The sequence below is a fragment of the Amphiura filiformis genome, chromosome 4, assembly GCF_039555335.1.
Source record: "Amphiura filiformis chromosome 4, Afil_fr2py, whole genome shotgun sequence".
Taxonomy (NCBI): domain Eukaryota; kingdom Metazoa; phylum Echinodermata; class Ophiuroidea; order Amphilepidida; family Amphiuridae; genus Amphiura; species Amphiura filiformis.
Genome location: NC_092631.1, coordinates 78,434,912 through 78,458,973, shown reverse-complemented (window position 1 = coordinate 78,458,973; position 24,062 = coordinate 78,434,912). Strand labels below are relative to the sequence as shown.

Genomic DNA, 24,062 nt, shown 5'->3' with positions numbered 1-24,062 from the left:
TTATTTGATAAAAATTATGAAAATTACAAAACTATATTTCTAATCTATAAAGTATTGCCAAATCAGTATTTGACCAAGTATTTTTACTAGTAATTTCAATTTAAGTATCAGATGCCACTTTTAATTATCTTCAGCCCATTTTGGGGACTTTTTTATCCAAATTTACACATTATTTCAGGCGTTTTTTCACAAAGTTTCAGGGTCTTTGAGTGGCCTTATTAAATTGGCATCCTGCGGTAAATGTTGGTATTCCCCAGTATTTTCCACCAAAGCCGGTAAACGAATTTACTAGAATTTGGCAATATATGGCCAACCCTGCAATATATTGACTTATTTCACAACTATAATCAAAATGTGTATTTTTCCAATTCTTATATTAAAGTAAATAACATAGGTCCCAATGTTGCACAACATAATAAAGACCTATGTAGAATCGAAGACGAAAAATAACATGTATTCTTTCAACATTTAAAATTTTAGTTCATTTTTTTGATTGCAGGAAACTATTTTCGTAATTTAATACTATTACCTATTTTTGCATGATCAAAGACTTGAAATGAGCAATATATATCTGGATTAAGCTTCGAATAATGATTCAAGTCTATTAAAAAAACACGCCTCATTCAAGAATCCAAATTAAGTCAATAAATTTTTGATTTGGAAATTGCTCAAAATAATATTAATTTTTACTTTTTAGCTTCCAATACCATTGTGTACTGTGTGATATTTATTGTTACTCTGAAGTTGTAAACATGGCAAATGAATAAATTGGCAGATGTTAAAAAAAGACACATCACTTTCATTATTCAACATCACTTTCAAAGTGCAAGTTGATGTCAAGAATCAAGATGCACCATGGTACCCCGGTACTATACATGTAGTTTTATGATAATTATTATTATGGTGCCCATATTTTTGTGGGCAAAATAATTTACTGGGTGGGCACTTTTGGGCAATGGGCAAGTTGAATTTACTGGGTGGGCAAAATAATTTACTGGGTGGGCATTTGCCCACCCAGTTAACATGTTATTTACCTCCCTGATGGTGTAAAATTGAAAATTGGCACATAAATTTCACGGCAAGGAATTGTTTCTACAAAACGACTGGCAGGATGCCCAAGGAGACTAGCGTTCATCGTCAAAAAAGAAAAACTTGTGTATGGACAATGTAGGAGGCCGATGCCGCATCAGTTTTATGATGTTTCTGCATGAAAAATGTAAATAAATTTCTTAAATTTTCATTACATTCGAAGTTAATGTATATACGAGTATGCGGATATATTCAAGATTGACAAATATGTCAAATGAATTAGTAGAAACGTTTGATAAAGTGAACGTAACTTTTGACTTGCAAGTATGTGGAATTCGTCACCCTTCGCCTTGTTTACTTATTGCAGGCTACAAAAATGTAAATGTACATTTCAACGTTTGATTTGGCTTTGTTTGGTGGCTTGGAGCGATATTAATAAACATTATGATTGGATTTGATATTATTTTAGGAACAGCTTAGGGTGTGGTATCACCGCGCCGTATACATTAGCCCTTCGCAATGCAAACTTAAAAAACCGGGCAAAACAGACACATTTGATTTTTATTGGCGGAGTACCGTACAATGTATGACATTTTTGTATTGGTGCTGTCCTATTTAAGTTTGCACTGAAGTGCCATCTCAGTTTGGGTGCATGCACCGATGTGGATCATGTGCTAATCATTCATTCATATTTATTAATGAATTTTTATTTATTCTGGAAAAATAATGGAGTATTATTAATTTTCATAATGTTTTCCAAGGTTCCTTTGATAGCGTTGACCATCGCGTATATGTGCGCGATGTCAAGCGTTATGCCCAGCGAGGTCACGTCACACTTCCAGTGTGACGTGCCCAGAACTCAAGCGACAGACAAATTGCACTTTTTTTTTGCAGGAAAGCGTGCCAATTTAAGCTTCTTGTAATATCAATTGCACATGACATACGAAGTCACAAACTTACAAACTTCAATATGCAAATAAAGCAGACCAGCTGTTAATTATTACCGATCCTGCAGAATAACTTACATAATTGTCAGTTTTATGGAATCCCGTTGCTAATGCTCAGAATTGCAAATTTCATTTTTATCCAGTGCTGTATGGTGCGACCAATTTAGGCGCATTGGCGACTAGATTTTTGCTGATGGCGACTAAATATTCAATCCCTGGCGCCAATGGCGACCAACTGCTGAAGCTTTTAATCGCCCAAAACAAAACATGTATGAAATGTAGCATTCAAGAGTACGAATGTATGCTATGAATATGCTTTTGGTCGCATGTCAGAAGGTGGTCCATTTTGCGTTACAGGCCAAAATCTTACCAAAAAATAATTTTGGATATTTTGGAGGTTTTGACCCTGTTTATTAATCAACATGACTTTTGAAGAAAAAATATGTTTCGTTTTTGTGAAAACGGACAGTTTACGCCTAATTAATGTACAGGATTCAATGTAAATTTGAAACTTTAAATGCATTTTTCTCCTTTTTGACTATTATCAGAGCAATTTACATTGCACATCATTGAAAATAGAGTGTTTGGAATATTTTGTAGATCAGAATATGTTCCAAACATGATTGTGAACATCTTGGAGTCAATAAATGACTCTTGCAATAAAAGGCGGCTTGTATACAGGGTGCGTAAAAAGTACGTAAAAGGTCGTGTGTCATATGGTGGGGCACATTTGCGTTACAAGCACTAATTTTGATCATTTGTCTTCCTTTTCACTTAAAATTGATTATATCTAAAACTATACATCTCACACTAGCCAAACTATACATTTTTGGAAAGCTTATGTTCCAAGGAATCCAACTATGCAAAATTGAAGTTGGTATACAGGGTGTGTAAGAAAATATATAGGGTGATATCATGAAAATTTTTAATTTTGCTAGAAAATTCATAATTTATTGCATTTGCTACTGATATGGAATACATGTACCTCAAATGAAATGTTAATTTTGTGACAGGCCACACTATGAGCTTTAATAAAATGTATACTTTTGCTATTTATGATTGACGAAAGTAGTGATACAGGGTGCGAAAATATACGTAACTTCATGCACCAAAGGTTGATTACATTTTCGAAAATATTTTCTTTAGAGTGTATCCTACATTTATTTTAACTGCATATTTGGATTCCTGGGGTAACAAGCATTTCAAAAATGTATACTTTTCCTATCTTAGGGTGTATAGTTCTCAAGATACAACAATTGAAAGCCAAAACGCATGTTATGACTGAAAATTTTGGCATTTGTGTGTAACTGAATAGGAAAAAATTGCGGTTCTTGTGACTTGCGGTTCTCTGTGAATACTTGTAAACACAATTAGATAAAATTAATACCTGAATATGAATAATGAATGAACAAGCTATCATTTGAGGTATGATTTGCATGCAACGCACTGAATGGTCTATTGTTCTATTGTGTCCGATTTGAGCGCTGACATATTGGAAAATGTTGCCAATCAATATTCATGAGAGTGTACATTCAACGTCCAATTTTGAAATTGGGTGACTTGTGCTTGGCAGGTGTAAAATACATCTGACTGGGCGTTTTAAATACATGTAACGATAAAGGCATTGGCATCATCGAATGGCTGCCTATAGTGCTGTTAGTGTTAGGCCTATGTGTGTGTGGGCGGGGGGGGGAGGCTGTGTTTAGTTTCTATAATAATTATTATAAGGCCTACATTTATTTGTCATTCATTTCTTTTCCTTTCTCTGTACTTGCTAAAGTATCACTCCCTCTTCTTATCTCCCTTCCCTTCTCCATCCCCTCTTACGTTTTGTCCCCTCTCATTCCTATCATTTTCCTTACCTTTCTATTTATTTACGTCTATTTATTTATTTCTCTTTATTTCTTCCTCTTTCTCTCTTCCTCCAGTCCCCTCTCATTCTTCATATCTCCTCTTTCAACCTCATCCACCTCCCAAGCACCTCTCACAGAAGAGCTGCCCCCCCCTTCAATACGCCACTGATTATGACATTCTCCTTCTTAAAATAAAATAAAATAAAATCTCAGACTCAGTACACCGGTCGATCTTACCGTTTCCGATGTTGATTAAGATACTTCTTGCATCGATCCCGAGATGCGGAAAAACCAATAGTCATTTTGTCCCACATAAATGAATAAATAACAAAAACCCCGATCCCCGGTGGACTCACCCAAAAGGTGACGTCACACCATATGATCGTCCCTTATCCTCCTTGGTCTCCGACTGACACTGATGTGCCTATCGATTGTTCATAGCACTGTGTATCAATTTCTCGATTAAGGCGAGATATACGGTTGTAGTTTCACACCTTAGGTAAAACCAAACCGGTATTGTTCGGCTGAGGATAGTTTTGACGGCATTTTCTGGCGAAAAAAGTGACAAAAACGATCCAAAACTTAGCTACATATCGTGCCTCCGTTTGTATACGGGACACACGAGCAATTCAAAATGGCCGCTCGTTGACGCCATTCATTTTGTTTCCCACGTAAAACAACCATTGCAGCCTGTAAGTTACAATAGATGTTTGTACATACACATTGTATTTCATGTACGGTAGGTTATTGTTGCTATGTTAGGGTGATTACTCTATCGTTATGTCTTCATTACCGTCCGATAAGACAAGTTAATCAGATATTCATACGGTGGGGATTGGTAGGGACCCGTCTGACATTTTAGTAATAAAGTTAGCCAGTCCTTACTTTACCACTAACGTTAGCGACCAGCCTCCGTGCTCAGGTTTGCTTACTGGGCTTGAGTCGCGTGTTGGGGGGTAGTGCCCCCTCCCTTTCTCCTCGTCGCCTCGGCCCTGTCGGGCTTGCCCTTCCCTGGTGACGGAGCGGGACCCACACCCGCTCTGTTTCACCCACAGGGAGTGCTCACGATCTTCTAGATGTCTTTCTTTTGCTTAGGACTCTCCGAGTTCCAGCTTGACGATTGGGATAGGCTCCGTCATCGCCATAAGACGAAGAAGAAATCTACCAAGGGCACTGGTAAGGTCGACACGGTGGATTCTGCTGTGACAGCCCCTATGGGTCATGGCAGGTCTGCTTAGGGGGCTCGGTCCCCGGACAAGCAGGCGGTTCCTTCGGGACTGCTAAGCGCGTCCAAAGGCTCAGCAGCCAGCGAAAGCACTGACTATACGTCGGAGCAAAGTAGCAGGCAGCAGAGCGGTAACCACCAGCGAAAACCCTAGCGGGTTTTGCAGCAGGAGGATACCAGTCGACACGGTAGATTCTGCTGTGACAGCCCCTATGGGTCATGGCAGGTCTGCTTAAGGGGCTCCGGTCCCCGGACAAGCAGGCGGTTCCTTCGGGACTGCTAAGCGCGTCCAAAGGCTCAGCAGCCAGCGTAAAGCACTGACTATACGTCGGAGCAAAGTAGCAGGCAGCAGAGCGGTAACCACCAGCGAAAACCCTAGCGGGTTTTGTAGCAGGAGGATACCAGTCCTCTAGCGAAAATCCTCACGGGTTTTTAGCAGGAGGACACCCGCCTGTTGCAGGCATATCTACGGGCTCAAACAGCCACAGTAGTAGCCAGCGACGGGCAGCATGCAAGGGTACCCCGGGCTTGCCTGGGTTGAACCCTAGCATGCATGGGTTCAGCAGAGACGATACCGTGGCTAACGCTGTGGGTGTAGTCTTAGCAGAACCAACTGGGGTTGTCACACAGCAGCGTTCCATGGCGGGACCGCCGAGTGATACCCTGGGCCCTAGAATAGCTGCTGGCTGTCCACAGGGACTGGCTGGCGATTATTCAGGGGTTGGGCTCGCAGTCTCTCACGGGACAGCGACCCAGGTGCATTCGGTGGCAGCTACAAAGACGAGCCACGGCTTGACTTCAGTGGTAGCCGCTATGCACCCGCCCATAGCTGCCGTGAGTGGTCCGCCACACACAGCGACCTTGGGCGAAGCTCTAGAGGGTACAGTAAGTAGCTTGAACAGCCTAGCTGATCAACAACCCACTTATGTCCTCGAGAGCCAGCGGAGCGTGGGTGATCCATTATCGTCAATGGGTCAATTACCCTCTCTTGATCGATCACTGTCAAATCAACAGGGCATAGCTCCATTGATTGACGCTGCCTATTCAGGTGGCGAGGTGATTGATCGGGGGTATGCACGCTCAGCTACCCGTGGTACTAGGCAAGCTCCCTCTAGCCAAGGGACAGCGGTATAGCGGGTACCCATACACACGGCTTGATCCTTGCGGGGAACGCAGTGAGGCATGGGTACAGTGGTACACAGCCGGGAGCCCTCACGGGCACCTACGCTGGAACCACGCATACAGCGGTACACAGCCGGGAACCCTCACGGGTACCCACGCTGATACCGCACCGGTACCGCAGCACCCGCCTTAGTCGCCACAGTCTCTGTGGCAACAAGGGGGGGGGGAGGCGGTGCTGGTACTGCAGTACCATGGGGTTACCCTGGTGGCGGATCCTTTCAGGGTCAGCTGCCGGCTGGGTATGCCCGTGGTACCCGCCGCAGGGTGTTTCTTCCACGGCCCAGCACCGTGGCAAGTGTCGCCAGCGATGGCCACGCAGTACCAACATCAGCTGTTGACCAGGCCAGCCGGCATGGGGCTAACCCAGATCTTGATCAGGGTAGGCCCGATGCTGCTAAGCGCTAGGACGACGGCTGCGAGAGCATGCGGACCCAGTGGTGCCATGGCGGATACCTCAGGGTCTTGCGGGAGTACTCCCTCTTCTGCTGGCAGGTAGTCGGCGAGCCACACAGTGGTTATGCCTTCTTACCCGCTTTCAGATGCCCGTCCTCAGTTACCGTCATCATCGGAGCATGATACGGATACTGTGGGCGAGGGAAAGGAGTCGGAAGCTGAGTCCGTAGTGACATCACTACAATCTCCTTCCCCGCTGCCCCGCGAGGGGAGCAACAGCACTGATCTTCCTCCGGACACCCCTAAGGGGAGTCCATGGAGGAGGACCAGGGATCCTTTCAGTAGGATGCTCAGCTGCTGCTTCCTCACAGGGGACGCCTGCACTCTCATTCCCGGCAAACCTCACGGGTAGATATCGAGGGCTGTCGAGCTCAGTAGAGCTAGGACGCCCGCGTGCTTGCACGCTTCCTCTGCGTGTAACGCGGGAGGACCACGGGACCTCCCCGAGGGGATCCGAGAGGCACCCAGCTGTCGTCAAGCGACGCTCAGACAACATCTGAGCTCTTCCGCGAGGTGAGCCTATTAGCGGTGCTAACAGCTAGCCTCAACGAGAGCTCCATGGGCCTAGCCCATAGGGTGTCCACTCAGCGCCGGGGGAGGGGCCTGCCACTCCAATCGCTCAACGCGATGGAAATGCAGGGTCCTTCTTCTCTTCGGATGCTTCTGCGCTACGTGGGAGTACCGTGCAAAGAAGCTACCAACGGAGCACTCTGAAGAAGTCGGAAACTGCCCTTACCATGGGTAGGAGCTCCGACTTCAGCAGGCCGTGCACCACCAACAGTACCCGAGCCCACTACCTCTGCAGCACCCATTTCTGGGAGGCGCAAGGGTAGCACAGGAACAGCTGGCAAGCCCCGAAGCAGAGCAAGCGCTCTTCCAAGGGAAGCTAGGCAGAGCATTCCTGGGGGGGTCAGCGGTTTTTCCACAGGGGGCTCTCCCAGTGGACGACCGCTTATGGCTTTCACCCAGAGGTGGGAAACCAACTCTTTGAGCGCCTGGGTATGGTCAGTGGTGAGTGGGGGTTACAGACTGGCAACCCAGTCTCCCCACATTCATCTGCACATTTCAGAGGTCCACAGTAGTGCCGTCAGACGGCCCCCAGCGTCGGGCACTACTGACAGGGATCACACAGCTTCTCACGAAGCGGGCGATTGTCCCGGTCTAGCCCCCGTTCTACGGGTGATCTTGGAGCCATTGGCTCCAAGGAAGACTGGCGGCGACGGGAGCCCCATCCGAACCGCAGGCTGTTGAACACGTTCTTCAGGCCCAAGAGGTTCAGAATGGGGACTCTCGCCTCGGTGCTAGCCTGCCCCATCAGGGGCATGGGAACAGTTTCGCTAGATCTCTCAGGACGCCTATCTGCATATGCCAATCGCCTCTCAAGATCGGAGGCATCTGCGCTTCTAGGTACAGGATCAAAATTACCAGTTTTGATACCGCCATCCGCCTGTCCATCTCTCCCAGGGTGTTTAACACTCTTGGTCAGAGCGGTGGCAGCGTACCTGAAGCACAGGGGTGTCAACATCAGTTGCTACCTGGACGTTTGGCTCATATACGGACGCACTCCACTGAAGACTACGGGTCTCATGGGGTTGATAGTCCGTAGGGTGCGGGACCCTGGATTTTTGATCAGCTCAAAAAAGTCCAGCGTGGTCCCGACGCAGACACCACTATTTGTAGGGGCCCAGATCACCCTCACGGAGGGGTTCGCGGTGCTCTCACCCGAGCGGGTGACGAACATGGTGCGGTGTGCCTGACTCTTGGCCGAGTCTCGGGCAAAACCCGCTGTGGCATGGATGAAGGTGGTAGGCCTAATGGCCAGTATGGTAGACCTCGTACTGTACTGCCGTTTCTACGTTAGGCTTACCCAACTACACCTTCTAGCCTGCTTGCAGGCCCAGTCGTCACCAATATCCTCGCGGTTCCGTTGTCGGAGATCGCGCGAGAGAACTCTGGTGGTGGACCCATCAGCCCAATTTGACCCAGGGTGTCAGGTTTCCTGCACCCCGGTATGTCACGTAGTGACGACCATAGCGCCAAAACGGGGCTGGGGGTCCACATCCACGGAGACTCCGTCTCGGGCCTATGGGGCCATAGAGACAGAGTTTCACATCAACCTCCTCGCTTACGAGGAGGTGATCGTGGAATCACATACCGTTGTCCTGACGGATAACACAACCGTGGTAGCCTACCCCAACAGACAAGGGGACTCCGGGCCACCACGATTGAGCCTGCATGCACGACACCTGATAGGGTGGTGCAAGTTCAGGCAGATTACGATGAGAGTGATACACATCGCTGGCGTCACCAGCATCCTCGCGCACAATCTGTCACGAGGAAGGTGTCGGGACCAGCAGAATGGTCCCTTGCTCCGCGAGGTCGCTCAGACGATCTTCAAGGGATGTACCACCCCACGAAAGATCTGTTCGCATCTCATCGCAATCATCCACTGCCGGTGTACTGCTCAAGGGTCGCGGACCCCCCCAAGCATTCACCGTGGACGCTCTGTCCATAGACTGGGGAGGATGACAGCTTATGCAGTCCCTCCGATCTCACTACTCATGAGGGTGGTGGCCAAGATCGGGTGGGAAGACTGCATTGTCATTCTGCTAGCGGCAAGGCCGCTGGCACTCCCGAGTACCAGATCTACTCGATGCCCGGAGCGGAGGTACCAGTCTATCACTAGAGCACCTGCAGTTAGCTGCATGGCCCTTACCAGGAACGCAGCAGCGAGGGATACTTTTCATCAGAAGCTGTTTTTCTCATCGCCGGGGCTAGACGGAAGTCTACCCTCCGTACGTATAGCCAGAATCTGGCTCCATACTACGCTTGGTGCAATGAGGCAAATAGCTCTCCCGCTAGAGCCTCTGTGCTGCTCGTTCCGGAGTGTCTGACAGTAAAGTTCCAAGCAAGACTTCAGCGGGCCACTGGGGCCAGCTATAAGTCAGCTGTCCTCTCCATTCACCGAGGTTTCGAGACGTGTCGACTATCATAGCCGATGGTTACCTTATTAGTCTACGCCTCGACGGTATGTTCAACGAGTGTCTACCAAAAAGGAACGTGATCCTCCTAAGGGATCCCAACACAGTCTTAGATTACTTTAAGGGTCACCTTTTGACCTTCCGTCAAAAAACGACGCTTAAATACGTAACTCTCAAGATGGCTTTCCGGTCTGGCGTTGGCTTCGGGACGGCGGTGCTGAGTTGCACACGGTCTCGAGGTTAGCTTCCGTGTTCACAAACACTGGAGCGACACTGTGTCGGCGCTCTGTTCTCGTGACTACGAAGGGCGCGGTGCATACCGACATTCGTCCCTCTCCAATCTCCAGGGTTGGGCAAGGTTCGGCTGAAGCCAAAGATAGGCTGGGGTGTCCGATAAGGCGCTGCAGCACTATTTCTTCCGAACACAAGCCTTGCGAGGGACTCACGACCGCATTCATCACCCTTACAGAGCCTTTCGGTCCAGCCGCTGTCGCAATGGCTGGTCCAGGTGTTGGTGGGGTCCGGGGATCGCGAAGGTTTCGCAAGGCCCCACGACCCACTCGACACTGAGCTATCTCATCATCTTGGGTATACCGCTCGGTTGTCCCTTGAGGAGATCTAGCAGGCGGTGTCCCGAAGCCACCTTCGCCCTTCTCTACGATACTTCCGCTTACGTTAGTAATCAGAGACGGGCGGGAGGTTTACCGGGACATTGTTCGGCGATCATAATACGGTGGTGTACGGGTACCAGGTTTTCAGACTATACAGAATACTCAGCATGGTAAGAACCAGTGTCGCTATTCTTAACCACCAAACTTATTAAGTAAGGAGGTTTATGTCTGTGATCGCGTGGTCTTTTTTTTTTCTCGACCGTTGGGGGAAAATATTTTCTGACCTCGCGAAAACCATCGTTACCCGCCCCCGATCCCTGATCAGATGCTGACCAATCTTGTACCTCCATCCGCCGGTTACTTGCTAGATCGATCTTTCAGATGTTGATGCAAGAAGTATCTTAATCAACATCGAAACGGTAAGATCGACCGGTGTACTGAGTCTAGTCCCAAACAAAATGTTTGGTAGACTCATAACCGTGCGATCTTACCTTTCCGATGTTGATTATCCCGGACCCCGGTGGACTCACCCAAAAGGTGACGTCACACCATATGATCGTCCTTTATCCGACTTGGGATCACCTACTCGGATAAAGGACGATCATATGGTGTGACGTCACCTTTTGGGTGAGTCCACCGGGGATCGGGGTTTTTGTTATTTATTCATTTATGTGGGACAAAATGACTATTGGTTTTTCCGCATCTCGGGATCGATGCAAGAAGTATCTTAATCAACATCGGAAAGGTAAGATCGCACCGGTTATGAGTCTACCAAACATTTTTGTTTGGGACTAATTTGTAAAACAACTTTTATATAGGCCTATTATACCGCTATACTTATTATATGTTACATGTACATACGTAGCTCCCGGGACGTAGCTATTTAATACCATTATAGACATGGCAGCCATGATGTGTAATCATTCAGCAGGCGCATTCAATTTATCTAAATGAAGCACCTAATGTCAGTGGGGTGACAACGAACTATGCATTAGCGGCTAATGTGTGCCTTTTGTGCTTACGGCTACTCAATCACACCCTTGGGTTTATGTATAACAATAGGTACTTTTCATTCCATTAAGCGCTTTCACGCGACTTGCATTTGATCACTTATTGACAGTAGCCTCCTAGGTAAAGCGTTAATACACTGTCGGGTCAGCTTACCGATTTAATGGTGGAAGCCCTTTGTCCCAAACAAAAGGTACCTTTCGATGAATAGCTTGTCAGATTTCAAATCGGCACAAGGTTTCAATGCGTTACGAAATCTATTTCCTCTCCATCTTATAATAGCTCCATGTTTGCATGTATCACACAATTTGACAGTGATATAATTTAAAATTCAAATAGATGTCATGTCTTCAAAGCATTTGCCATAGAGATTGTACATACTCCTCTACCACTTATCCTCTACCACTTATCCACCAGGTTTATCATCGTTAACATTTTAATTTTTTCACTAATTAAACAAATTTGAATTCCAAATTGTGAAACATATTTGAAAATTAGAATAATCAAGCTGTATAATGAGCCCAAACTTGATGCAATTGGACCAAGAATAGCTTTGTGACAACAAGTTAAATCAGAGAGAGGAGAGAAAAATGTAACGCCACCAGGTATTTTGGGGTTCCATCATAAGACACATGACCAAAAGTAATTAATTATTTTTTGAATTTTTAAGGACAACTTGTTAACACTTCAACCTACTCAATTTTGAATGCAAATTTTGAATTTGTCAGCAAATTTCACCCCAGAAAATGTATACTTTTAGCATAGTAGGGTGACTAATAAGCGTGCTATGGCAAAATGCTGTTTCTTCAAATTCGATAATTAGAAAACAATAGAATACATAAGGAATTACAAGTGCATTCCATGCAAATGAGCGTACCACTTTACAAGTACTGATACTGAAAATGTTTAAATGTGTCAGAACAATACTCTGATGTGTTACTCCCAATTAAATTCTTAAAACAGCTCCTTATTATGTATTGTTTAAAAGATATTCATTGCAAAACATGTCTGGGTATGACAAAAAACAATATTCCCATTCACTCAGCACACTCAACCTCCTCCTGACCCACCTGCTCCTGACCCACCTGCTCCTCCACCCCCGCAATTTCTAATGTAAACTGCTGCCATTATTTTGTTTAAACTTCTGTTTCATTGACATTTTCCACAATTTTTACCCCATCCTTCAGCTTTAAAATGAGACCTCATCTAGCTCAATAGGACAAGGAGTTGTTGCAGTATAACATTTGTCATTCCACCCCATTTAGAAAAATGTAACACCTCCACCTTTTTAGGGTACGAACTTGTGACATGCGACCTTTTATCATCATGTCTGAATGGGGACTTCCTGGAAAACATATAGGCCTACACTGTACATGCTGCGTATGAAGTATGTAGCGTTCAATGGAATATGTAGATCAGAGTACAGCAGCTATGAACATTCAACACACGTGGCTGTTCAGTTTACGTTGGCACCTCAGATTTTTTACCTGGGAGCAAAATTTGGGTGCCTAAATTTATAAAGTTAGGAGCCATTGGCTCCTCAATCAGTTTTTGTACCGTACAGCACTGTTTTTATTTGTCAAATGCGCTGTGGATGTGCTCAGAGATTTTATGATATGCTTCATTAAATCACAGGTGTGAAACTGACTTTATACCACTCGCTCGCTTTCGCAGAAAAGCGAAGCCTCCACCTCGTGGCGCTGGGGCATGACGTCATCATGGACTAGTGTAAAATTTCCGACGGCCGGGCGCCATATAACCCGTTTTGTGATTGGTTGCAAAAACCATTCATTGCAATCGTAAGCCAATCAATGAACGCGACGGCCTTAATTAATGTGACCCGCCAGTAAAGTACGTCTAACCTTATTGGTTTACAAAACTACTTTGATAATTGCTAAGCCAGTCAGTGTGCTCGATGCTTAACAACCAGTGAACGAGTATAAATTCAGCGTGACAACTGCACTCGCAGGTGCAATAACAATACATGGATACAATCACTGACATTACACAATGAAATAATGAAATATTTATGACATGCATGCCTTTTGCATGGGCTGGATTTTACGATCGAGGTAAGGTTTTCGGCCTGTCCTTGCGTGAATATCCTTAGTTTTCAGCATTAAAGATACTTGCGATGACCAGTTTTTGCGGACACTTTGATAACAGGTAACTTTTATAGGTCATAGGGTAGAAACGATAGTTGTACAATTGTACAAAATATACATTTTGTTATAGGCATAAAATGTTTACAAAAATATATTGGTCCACACGTTGTGCATGTATTCAGTTGTTCGACGTATAGTCAAGTGTGTGCATTGGACCTTGTGCAAAATAATACGTGCTGGACGGGTAGCAGTACATGTACGCTTAATTTGTAAAAGGAAATCTGAATAACATTATAATTACAATTTCAAGCATAGGAGTTTAGGCAAGCAGCACTACAAAAACTGAGTTGAAGAAGCTGTGTAATTAATATTATGACAAACATGCAACTATTTAGGAGGATTTTGTGATCCTAGCATCCTCTTTTTATGACATTTTTCAGTAGATATCCACGAAAAAAGCTTATTCCGAATATGTGACCGTCCACGTCGTAACGCTCGTAAAGTCTGCCCCTGGTCAATTTTGTTTTCTTCCGTGTTTAGAAAATATATATCATAAGCTTTACAATGATATATCATTTGATTTCAAACAATATCCAGAAGCGGAGTTATGGCTTGTTAAACTTTGCTCCTTCAGTAAAAGGGTAGGCCTACATTATTTTTGTGCTACATGTACATTATTTCTCTTTTTCCACATCGCTGGTATTACATATCAAATTGTCATAATTGGCGGCCACTTCAAATCATCCCCAAGTCAACGAGGTTCAGGATTGTCCTCTCATTGTTGATTGTTAGTTAACCCACCACTTGAACAGGATTTGGCCAAAGCAAACAAAGACTATAGAGCTATTTATTAACTCTATACATAAGTATAAGCTTATTATCCTCTTCAACAATAGGATTAAATATTGCCATTATATTGGCGTTTTACTGACACTAAAATGAGAAACATGTAGGACAAACATTTTAAGGTAAATATGAATACAACCTTTATACACATTTTGCACTGTAACTCGAAATACAATTTGCCGACTTTACGAGCGGTTTGAGATGGATGGTCACATATTTCAGATGATTTTTCGTTTGCGAATTATGCATGATTATGTGTATTACACTGCGAGTCTGTCTGCTCCATAGGCCACTGTTGTAATTTCGTTCTGGTACACCCCATTCGTGATCCACAACCTCATCCCCCCACTTTTCTCAAGAAAAAAGAAGAGATTTTTATACCACTGGAAACCTCTGGCTACATAATGTTTATGTACCAAACATTTCTTGCAGATTAATTCGTTCAGCAAAAATATTGTCAAATATGAACGAAATTACAACACTGACCTATGGGGCAGTGTAATACACATAATCATGCATAACTCGAACGCAAAATCGGAATCAACTGAAAATTTGGGAATAAGCTTTTTCGTGGATATCTACTGAAAAATGTCATAAAATGAGAATGCTAGGATCACGAAATCCTCCTTTAAGTTCTATCATTTGTCTACTACTAGGGCCAGAGGCACTTACCCACTTACATTGAAAAAAATTGTTGAGCATGCTTCAACAATCCAGTACAAAAGTTGAAAGCATTTCATTGCTTGATCGAACCAATACAAATGTGTGTCGGGTCACTAATAAACATGACAAACCCCACTTGAGAACACACAATTGCTGGTTATTTCTAAAGAAGCATTTATACTTTTGCAAAAAACTGAATCGCACGCATGATTAGTGTACTAAATTGCCGCCGTATTTGCATGCTGAGCATGCACATGATTGGCTGTTTTTCAAAAGCGACACGTCGTAGGCCTATATTTGACACCCTCTGTCGGTCAGCGTTCACTAAAATTACACACATAACTTGTGTAGTTGTAAACGACAATGATTTAGTCTGATGATGAGTAACCCATGAGTAATATAGTTTTATACAATAACTAATTTACATAGGCACAAAAGGCTGTGTTCATGTACCGTTACTCAGTCAAACATGGCAGAGTACTAGGGCTCGGATGTCCGAAGCGAACGTCTAGTGTATATGTGTGCAAGATTAAGATTATTACTATTGGTGACAGAGTGATTCTGAAATTTATTTGCCAATCTGGTGAATGGTTCCAATCCAGCTTAGACTGTGTAACTTAGTCACTCAAGTCTTCAATGATAGTCATTTATCTATCAGTTGTTATAACTATTATTTGAAGGTGTTACATTATCTGACCTAGTCCGAGGTTGCTCAGAAGAATGGGACGTCAATATATTGTCAGGTCTGAGAAGATATACACATGAAAATTCAGGGTTTTTGGAGCCCATACTACTACACTTTTTAATCAATGTCTTTTATGACTTATCTAGAATGGTAAAATCCTAAAGTACACATTCTAAACTGCAATACTATTTGGCATGTTTTTGGTCTTTCATTATCGCAAAATGACAAGAAAAACATTCCCAACGTGGAAGTTAAGACAAGATGGCGACTTTCGGTGAAATTCGAACTCGGTGTACCATAGTAAATCATCCGAACAACATGGGAAAATACGGGAAATTTTTTAATCAATCATGAACTAATAATCTCAATTATTTAATGGAATCAATTTATACCAAAAACAATTGAGTAGATAATGTATCATAGTTAGTAAAGCTTTCTGCTTGGGTCTTATTGCCAACCACAGGTTTAGGGGGAAACCCTGGATTTCAATGTATCACTGCTCTAGCCTTTGTACGGAGTGGAGAAGGCTAGAGAAACTCAGCTACCGCCAACCGTGGAGCAGTTTCACTAAGTAGCTCTTGGTCCCAGCCAGTCAGTGTTTATTAGTTGACTCATGCAGTTGACTGAGGAGGTTGTTTCTTTTGGAGCAAGGAGGTTTCTTTTTCAGAGAAAAATTTCAATAGAAAAATAGGTTTTTGTTATTTATTCATTTATGTGGGACAAAATGACTATTGGTTTTTCCGCATCTCGGGATCGATGCAAGAAGTATCTTAATCAACATCGGAAAGGTAAGATCGCACCGGTTATGAGTCTACCAAACATTTTTGTTTGGGACTAATTTGTAAAACAACTTTTATATAGGCCTATTATACCGCTATACTTATTATATGTTACATGTACATGTATACGTAGCTCCCGGGACGTAGCTATTTAATACCATTATAGACATGGCAGCCATGATGTGTAATCATTCAGCAGGCGCATTCAATTTATCTAAATGAAGCACCTAATGTCAGTGGGGTGGAGCAGTTTCACTAAGTAGCTCTTGGTCCCAGCCAGTCAGTGTTTATTAGTTGACTCATGCAGTTGACTGAGGAGGTTGTTTCTTTTGGAGCAAGGAGGTTTCTTTTTCAGAGAAAAATTTCAATAGAAACCTTCATGTTTCTGAATTTAGGACATTTTATAGCTTGGTTTCTTTCATTGATTATCATTATTATTATTATTTTATCTATAGGCACATGATAAGACAACAAGATGGACAGTTCATTCCCCATTGATGAGCTTCCACTGTCAGTTCTTCTACACATCTTTTCATTTGTGCCTTGGAGGGATAAGTATAGCGTTGCACGGTAAGTTATATACTATAATCAAAATATCTCAATCATAAGAGCATATACCTGCTACATTAAACACACTTTACATGAAATAACATAATGGCAACCTTGACCTGGACTAGCGACGGCCACATTTGAAGAATCAGTTCTCAAACAGTCAAGCTTTGCTCTATAGCGTATGATCGTTGGGTTTACACTCAACACAAATCTGTGTGCTGCTGCTGAGTGGGATCAGATGATTGAGAATTAGATATTTTGATTATAGGTATCTATGGAAGTGTATATGCAAGTTGTTGAGTTAATCATCAGCAGTCAAGTTAGCTCAATCGTTAAGGCGCTCGACTATGGTGAGGGAGGTTATGGTTCGAACCCTGGCGGTGCCTAGTACGCCTCGTGGAAAAATTGAGTTAGCTTGAAATTCCCCTGGACATGGAACTCACTGCTAATTTGTCTTGTTGTAACCCGTACGAAACTCGGGGAGCTGATCCTGGTTGCGATGGTTATTTGTGGAATGTCTAGGGTGTGCGCCTTGAAGCAGCAAAATCCCTGACTTGTTGTTTAATGGTTTATGGAATGATGTGGGGCCGTAGTGGTCAGCGACAACCTGTAAAGTGTGCTGAGACTTGTGGATCAACGTCTAGGCGTTGTGCCTGTGCGTAGCGCACTATAAATCACTGCGCTTTAAAAAAAAATACCATAGCTCTATGGTTAATCCAGACCAGACACTACCATGTCATTTAACACTATTTGATGGGAATTCATACTATCAAATCCATTTTTTGGTGACAAACCTTGTTACAGTTTCATGCTGCTACGCAGCACTTCATCAGACTGGCAACCTTGCTTCTTATTTTTTTCCTGAAGTTGTTGCCGATGGCGGTGCTAGAAGCTGGTCGAAGATATTAATAGGTAAGAAATGGTTCTCCTCGTCTCTGTTCATGGTGTTTCGCCCTCGTTTTCTAATCCAAATTGCTTCTCTAATCTGTCTTTTGTTCCTGTTGGCCTCCCTTGATCTGATATTAGCATCCTCCCAACCTATAACATGGTTGTTTTGCACAACGTGGTCTGTAATAGCAGATTTATTTACTTCTGTGAGCGATTGTTTCCTCTGTGACCGAGTATGTACCCCAAGTGCTGCGGCAAGGCGGATACCCTGATTGGGCCTTCAACAAGAAACGTGAGGACAAGACCGGTTAGCAGAAAAAGTCCAAAAAGAAAAGCGAAACGAACAGGGAAAGTCGGTTGGTAGTTCCTTTTGTTGAAGGATTGTCACACAAAGTCAGGAGGATTTTTAACAAACACGATGTTGCGACAGCTTTCAAACCACACAAAACAATTAGCAATATTTTAGTCCACCCCAAGGACAAACTGGACATATCACAAACCTCAGGTTGTGTGTATGAGATCCCTTGCAAGAATTGTAAGAAGACCTACATTAGCGAAACTTCACACTTGTTTGGCACACGTCTAAAAGAACATCAAGGAGAAGTGGAGAAGGCAACACTTGGATACATACTCGGTCACAGAGGAAACAATCACTCACAGTAAATAAATCTGCTATTACAGACCTTGTTGCGTAAAACAATCATGGAGGATGCTAATATCAGATCAAGGGAGGCCAACAGGAACAAAAGATAGATTAAAGAGGCAATTTGGATGAACACCATGAACAGAGACAAATTTCTTACCAAATATTTTCGACCAGCTTCTAGCACCGCCACCTGCAGCAACTTCAGGAAAGAAGAAGCAAGGTTGCCAGTCTGATGAAGTGCTGCGTAGCAGCATGAAACTGTAACAAGGTATGTCACCATAAAATGGATTTGATAGTATGAATTCTCATAAAAAAATTGTATGTGTTTTGGTTTTGGAACTTGTGTATAGGACTTCGGATGTGTCGCAATAGTGAAATCAATCTCTGGTCTTATACTTAAAACCAAACTTGGTGTTTCCTTATATTGTTACTATTTCTAGAATTTGGTAAAGCTTCAAATTGTGTTTCTACAAAGTGTCAGGACAAGTATATAAAGAACAGAAATGTTAATAAATTTTGTGTCAAATTGTTTCTATCATAGGGTGTGCAAGAAATGGAACTCACTTGTGAAGGACAAGAGCCTATGGACCTATGTAGATCTGACCTATGAAACTCCACGACACAACTTCAAGCATAGTCCAAAGTTACTGCAATTCATGCAGACATATCTAGGTAGAACTCTCAAGTCATTCAGAACTGGAGCTTGTTCTGTGAACAATAAAGTGTTAGAATTCCTGCATTATCACTGTCCAAATCTACAAGAATTGATACTAGAAGGTAATGTGAATCAAGAACTGGAGTTGTCTCTTCTACCAGAGACCCTCACGTGTCTTGAGATTAGTGGGATGATGCCGCAAGATTATCCCAAGAATTGGTTCCGTCCCCTCACACCGGATTACTTTCCAAACCTGACCTCGTTTACAGTTCAGGATCCACGCAATCCAGAAGAGACCTTACATCACATTTCCCGATTGCAGACTCTATGTCACCTGAAGCTGCTTGATTTTGATCAGGAGCCTATCTCTAGACCGTCTTTTTTAACACTAGTTAGAAATCTTAACAAATTGCAAAGCCTAAGCATAGAAGGTTGCTGCGGTGTTCCGGCAGACTACACAATGTTAATTGCAAAGCATCTACCAAAGTTAAAACAACTGAAACTGGATGACAGTGATTTTCTGAAAGGAAAAGATCTGAAACCACTAATCACCTTGCAACATCTAGAAAGACTCTCCCTAGAATGTTGTGAGAATGTTAGTTTCAAACATGTAGCCAAAGTTGTCCAAGCAATGCCAAGACTAAAACACCTACACTACTGTACACACAAGTGTAGATATGTGAAGAGACATGTTCTGTTTGAGAAGTACGCATTCATCCAGTCCCTAAATCCTGATCTACAGTTGTACTATGCATATTGGCCTCATTGGGAAGATTTTCTGATGGAACCTGATAGCGACTCTGATATCAATCAATTTGGAGATGAGGATGCACCTGATGTATGCCGAGGATGGGATGCAGAAAGCTCCCAAAGTGAGGATGAAAATTAAAGAGATGACTTGATTGAAATCGGCTTGAAATGCTTCTGTGAATTAACTGTCAGTCACATGTTATTGACAGATTTCTTGGTATATAAAAGTGTAATTGTATCCTTCTTTTCTTACTTGCAAACAAATTGAAATTTGCATGTGTGAACAAATTGTATGCAGATACACAAATGTAACCAAAAACAAGCTTTAATTAAGGTGCTAGGTGGATGTAGTACACTATATACACATATACAGTTGACTTAACTACAATTGTGAACATCCACCGGGAACCTCTCGTAAAGTTGGCAAATTTGATTTTGAGTTACAGTACAAAGTGTGATTTAAAATTGGATCGATTGAGCCCAAATTTATTGGTCGAGCTATGAGTTTTAAAATATTGGATGAGACGTAGTTGAGTCCTATATTTTAAAACTCATAGTGAGACCAATTAATATTGGGCGTAAGAATCCAATTTTATCATTATTATAGTGTGTTGGATCCAATATTTTTACACACTTGGATTCATCAAAACATAATAATGCATAAAAGTGGTATTGGTATGTGCATGAAAGTGCAAAGTTCAACCAACCGTAACTCCGCTTCAGGGTATCGTATGAAGTCAAATGACAGATCACTTTAAAGCTTATGAAATATGCTTTCTAAATATAAAATTGACCAAAGGCTGAGTTTACGAGAGGTTCATGGTGGACAGTTGAAATTGTGATCATTCTGATCATGGCAACTGCTCTGAGCATGACAACTGCCTTTGTGCTTGGCCACCCCCACATACATGTATTACATCCAGAGTGCCCCTTAAATTTCTTTAGTTGTATGTTTGTCTAAGTTAAAGGTATATGTGACCTGATTGAGAGCATCACTCCCTACCCCACTTCTAAAATATGTTTCATTAAACAAAAAACATGGTATACTTTGATCAGCTCATAATCGGCGGGAACAGTTAGGCTGTTACCACTACGCCCAAAAATAGATCAACTTTATAAGGGTGATATAGTGATCTATCTGGTCTATATTGTGTGTTAATAAAGTATGAAAAATTTTGATATTAATCTGCGATGTCATAAGGCCCACCGATTATGAGCTGATCAAACTGTAGTTTGTGGTTACCACCCTGGAACAGTGAGCTTGATCATTTGTAACATGTATTTTGTATTATGTGTAGATCACAATTAGTCGGTTATCAGTCAGTATACATTTTGTTGTATTTTTTAATATGAATGACTGGATGTCATGTTTGATTGCATAACACTTCAACAACACCTTGCCTAATGTTGCATCACACGAACCATGAGTATGCGTTGTTGCCAAGTCTGCGATTTGGTAGCTCAGTTTTTTAGGCAAAATGAAAATGGCCATTGCAATTTGGAGACTTTTGGACAACCGCCAAGCTTAAGCATATAAAGACATTGACTTTAGCCACTTTTCAGTAAATTTTGCTACAAAAACAACAAATTCTGATGTTTTAGATGATATGTGGATAACATTCACATACAAAAAATACAATGTTTGACCAATTTAGTCTCAAAATACACTTGTTGATTTGAACAACATTTCAAGTGTTGTGCCCGCAAAATGGGCTGAAATATTTGGCAACCATGTGAGTACTCTTATAATCCATTTGGCTTCATCGAGAGAGTGACATCACATCATGCTTCAGTGTGCTGTCCCATATAGTATTAAATCGCACAAATTGACTCAAAGACCTGGCGTGTTTATACCCACAATCATAGGCCGTAAGCCTACAGCTGTACATTTGTGAAGTACCGTACTGTAACTCCAACAAAGTACTCCAGCGCCACTCTCTTGGGGAAGCCAAATGGACTATAGCATGCTACATACATGTAAGCTTACATGAAGGAGAATTTATGCATCTCATGTGAGATGTCATAATTATGTGCATTGACGTGTTATTTATGAAATGTATGATTATACATGTAGGAGAGGACATGATTATGGATTCAAACATAATATTGTGGGATGACTTGAGAACCAGAAAGCCTTAATATATGTAGGCCTCTGTTAAATGTAGCTGTGTTTAATTTTATGTTACCCCACAGAAATAGAGGAGAATCAGGATATCTTTATTCATGCATGGGGAATAATGGAAGGAATGTATTCATGTTTTCCCTGGAGTGCATTCAGAACAAATCGCTGCTGGTGCGTAACACTCTTCATAATGCGATGCATTGATTGCATCAAAGGAGTGACACAAACACATTTATCATAAGATTTGACGCAGAATTGTTTTTGTTTGTTTTTGCCTGCTGTCAACAAGAACCCAAATACCTGCAATTATTCCTCCATACATGCAGCTGACAGCCCTAATTTGTAGAGGGTAACAGAATCTAGATTCTCCTTCTCTATTCCTGTGATGTGACCTGTTCCCACAAAACCACAATCATTACAAAAAAGTCTTTTTGTTGTTGAGATTTTTATGTCAGGATGTCATCACTATTAATTTTAATTTCTATAATCACACCAGTGGCATAGCCAGTCCTTTGTCAGAGGATGGACAAAGGGAGAGCAAGACAAGATTGGGGCAAACTTTGATGAAAATGGTCAAAAATGGGCTAAATTAAACCAAAATTTAACTCACAATTGATGGATGTTGATCCTTACTTCCGGTTGGACGTATCCTGACTGAAGAGGGTGTATTATCAGCCAGGAGAGGATCATACACATGACTAAGGAAGTGGGCCCCCTCATCTCTGTTCATGACACTGGGTGCTCGCCTTCTGATCTAAATGGATTGTCAAATTCTTCTATTTGCATTACACTCCTTTCCAAGAATTTTAGCATTGTCCCAGTTGATGACATGGTTTTCTTGGACCACATGGTCCACAATAGCTGCTCGCTCGCCGATTGCTTGCAGGTTTGGCGAGTGTTGTTTGTTTTGGTCTTAGTCACCCTGGGCGTTCCTTTATGGTGTTCACTAGTCTAGTTTCTTAGTCAGGTGTATGACCCTCTCCTGGCTGATAATACATCCTTTGCAGTCGGGATACGTCCAGCTGCCATTTCTGATAATGCCTACCGACCATGATAGGCAAAACCGTCAATAGTGAATTAAATTTTGGTTTTGTTTAAAGAAACCATAATGTTTACCAACAATCCTGATGAATCTATTTACTGAATGGGCTAAAGAGTACATAACAGGCCTAAAAATCTTAAATATCAGGCCGGCCAGCTTTACAGTGTAAAGTTTACACTGGGGGAGCAAGACTCGGGGAGGGAGCTGCTCCCTTTACCCCTTGGCAGACTCATGGGTTTCAACTTTTTGAAAAATATAAATTCAGTATATTCTGAATTGTTGTTAATCAGTGGTGGATCCAGGAGTGTTTTAGGGGGTGCCCCAGTATTTTTTGACAAAATCATGAAAATCTGCTCACTTATTTAGGGTCAGATTGGGTCACAATTGTAAGCAATGGGCTATTCCAGTTGAATTCCATACACCCCAATTCAAATTGAAAAGACATGACCTTAATTTTCTATACATGGGTGTAGTTTTCAAATGGAGTCATCCATTCAGGTGATATCATTAAAAATTCACACTCCCTGTGTGGGAGGTTAAGGTCTTCCATAAGGGATGCATGGATTTCAAATTTTCAATTGGAATAGCCAAAAATCAACAGAATTAATAGACCAATGGTTAGATTATACATGTGTATATTTTTAAATCATATATTTTTGTTTTATTTGTTTATATTGTTGTACTTAAATATTTTGTTTTTAGTACGGTACTCTGTGACATACAATGGTACTATGATCCCATAGATTCAGACTTTACTATAATATGCATTACATGTAAGTATATTGTGGCTTGGAAATTTGAAGTGCTGGGGGATGGACTATGTGATGCGATCAAGCAAAATCAGTCGGAACTCAGAAATATTGATTTTGAGATATAGCCAAGCAAAGGAAACATTCCTTTTGTTTTCTTTTGTTTTGAAAACTCTTTAATTGTTCATATCTTTGGAACTGGTTGTTCAGTTTCAGTGGGGTTTTCTGTAAAATGCAGCTTTGTAAATGCTTTTTAGTATCATACATGTATAAGAAACCTACAATTTAATA

At 42.4% G+C, this 24,062-nt stretch overlaps 1 protein-coding gene across 1 annotated transcript; it reads left to right on the top strand.

Moving 5' to 3' along the window:
* Nucleotides 1-1,145: 1,145 nt before the first annotated feature.
* LOC140151463 (F-box/LRR-repeat protein 12-like) lies at nt 1,146-23,170 on the top strand. The gene is made up of 3 exons (XM_072173814.1): nt 1,146-1,216; nt 16,823-16,937; nt 18,995-23,170. Exons 2-3 carry the CDS (start codon nt 16,843-16,845, stop codon nt 19,995-19,997), a joined length of 1,098 nt encoding a protein of 365 aa, XP_072029915.1. The 5' UTR covers nt 1,146-1,216; nt 16,823-16,842; the 3' UTR covers nt 19,998-23,170.
* The last annotated feature ends 892 nt before the right edge of the window (nt 23,171-24,062 follow it).

Coding starts and splice junctions, on each gene's coding strand:
- LOC140151463 (XM_072173814.1), top strand. CDS start 16,843: ATGGACAGTTCATTCCCCATTGATGAGCTTCCACTGTCAGTTCTTCTA. Junction 16,938..18,994: donor GATAAGTATAGCGTTGCACG/GTAAGTTATATA, acceptor TTTCTATCATAG/GGTGTGCAAGAAATGGAACT.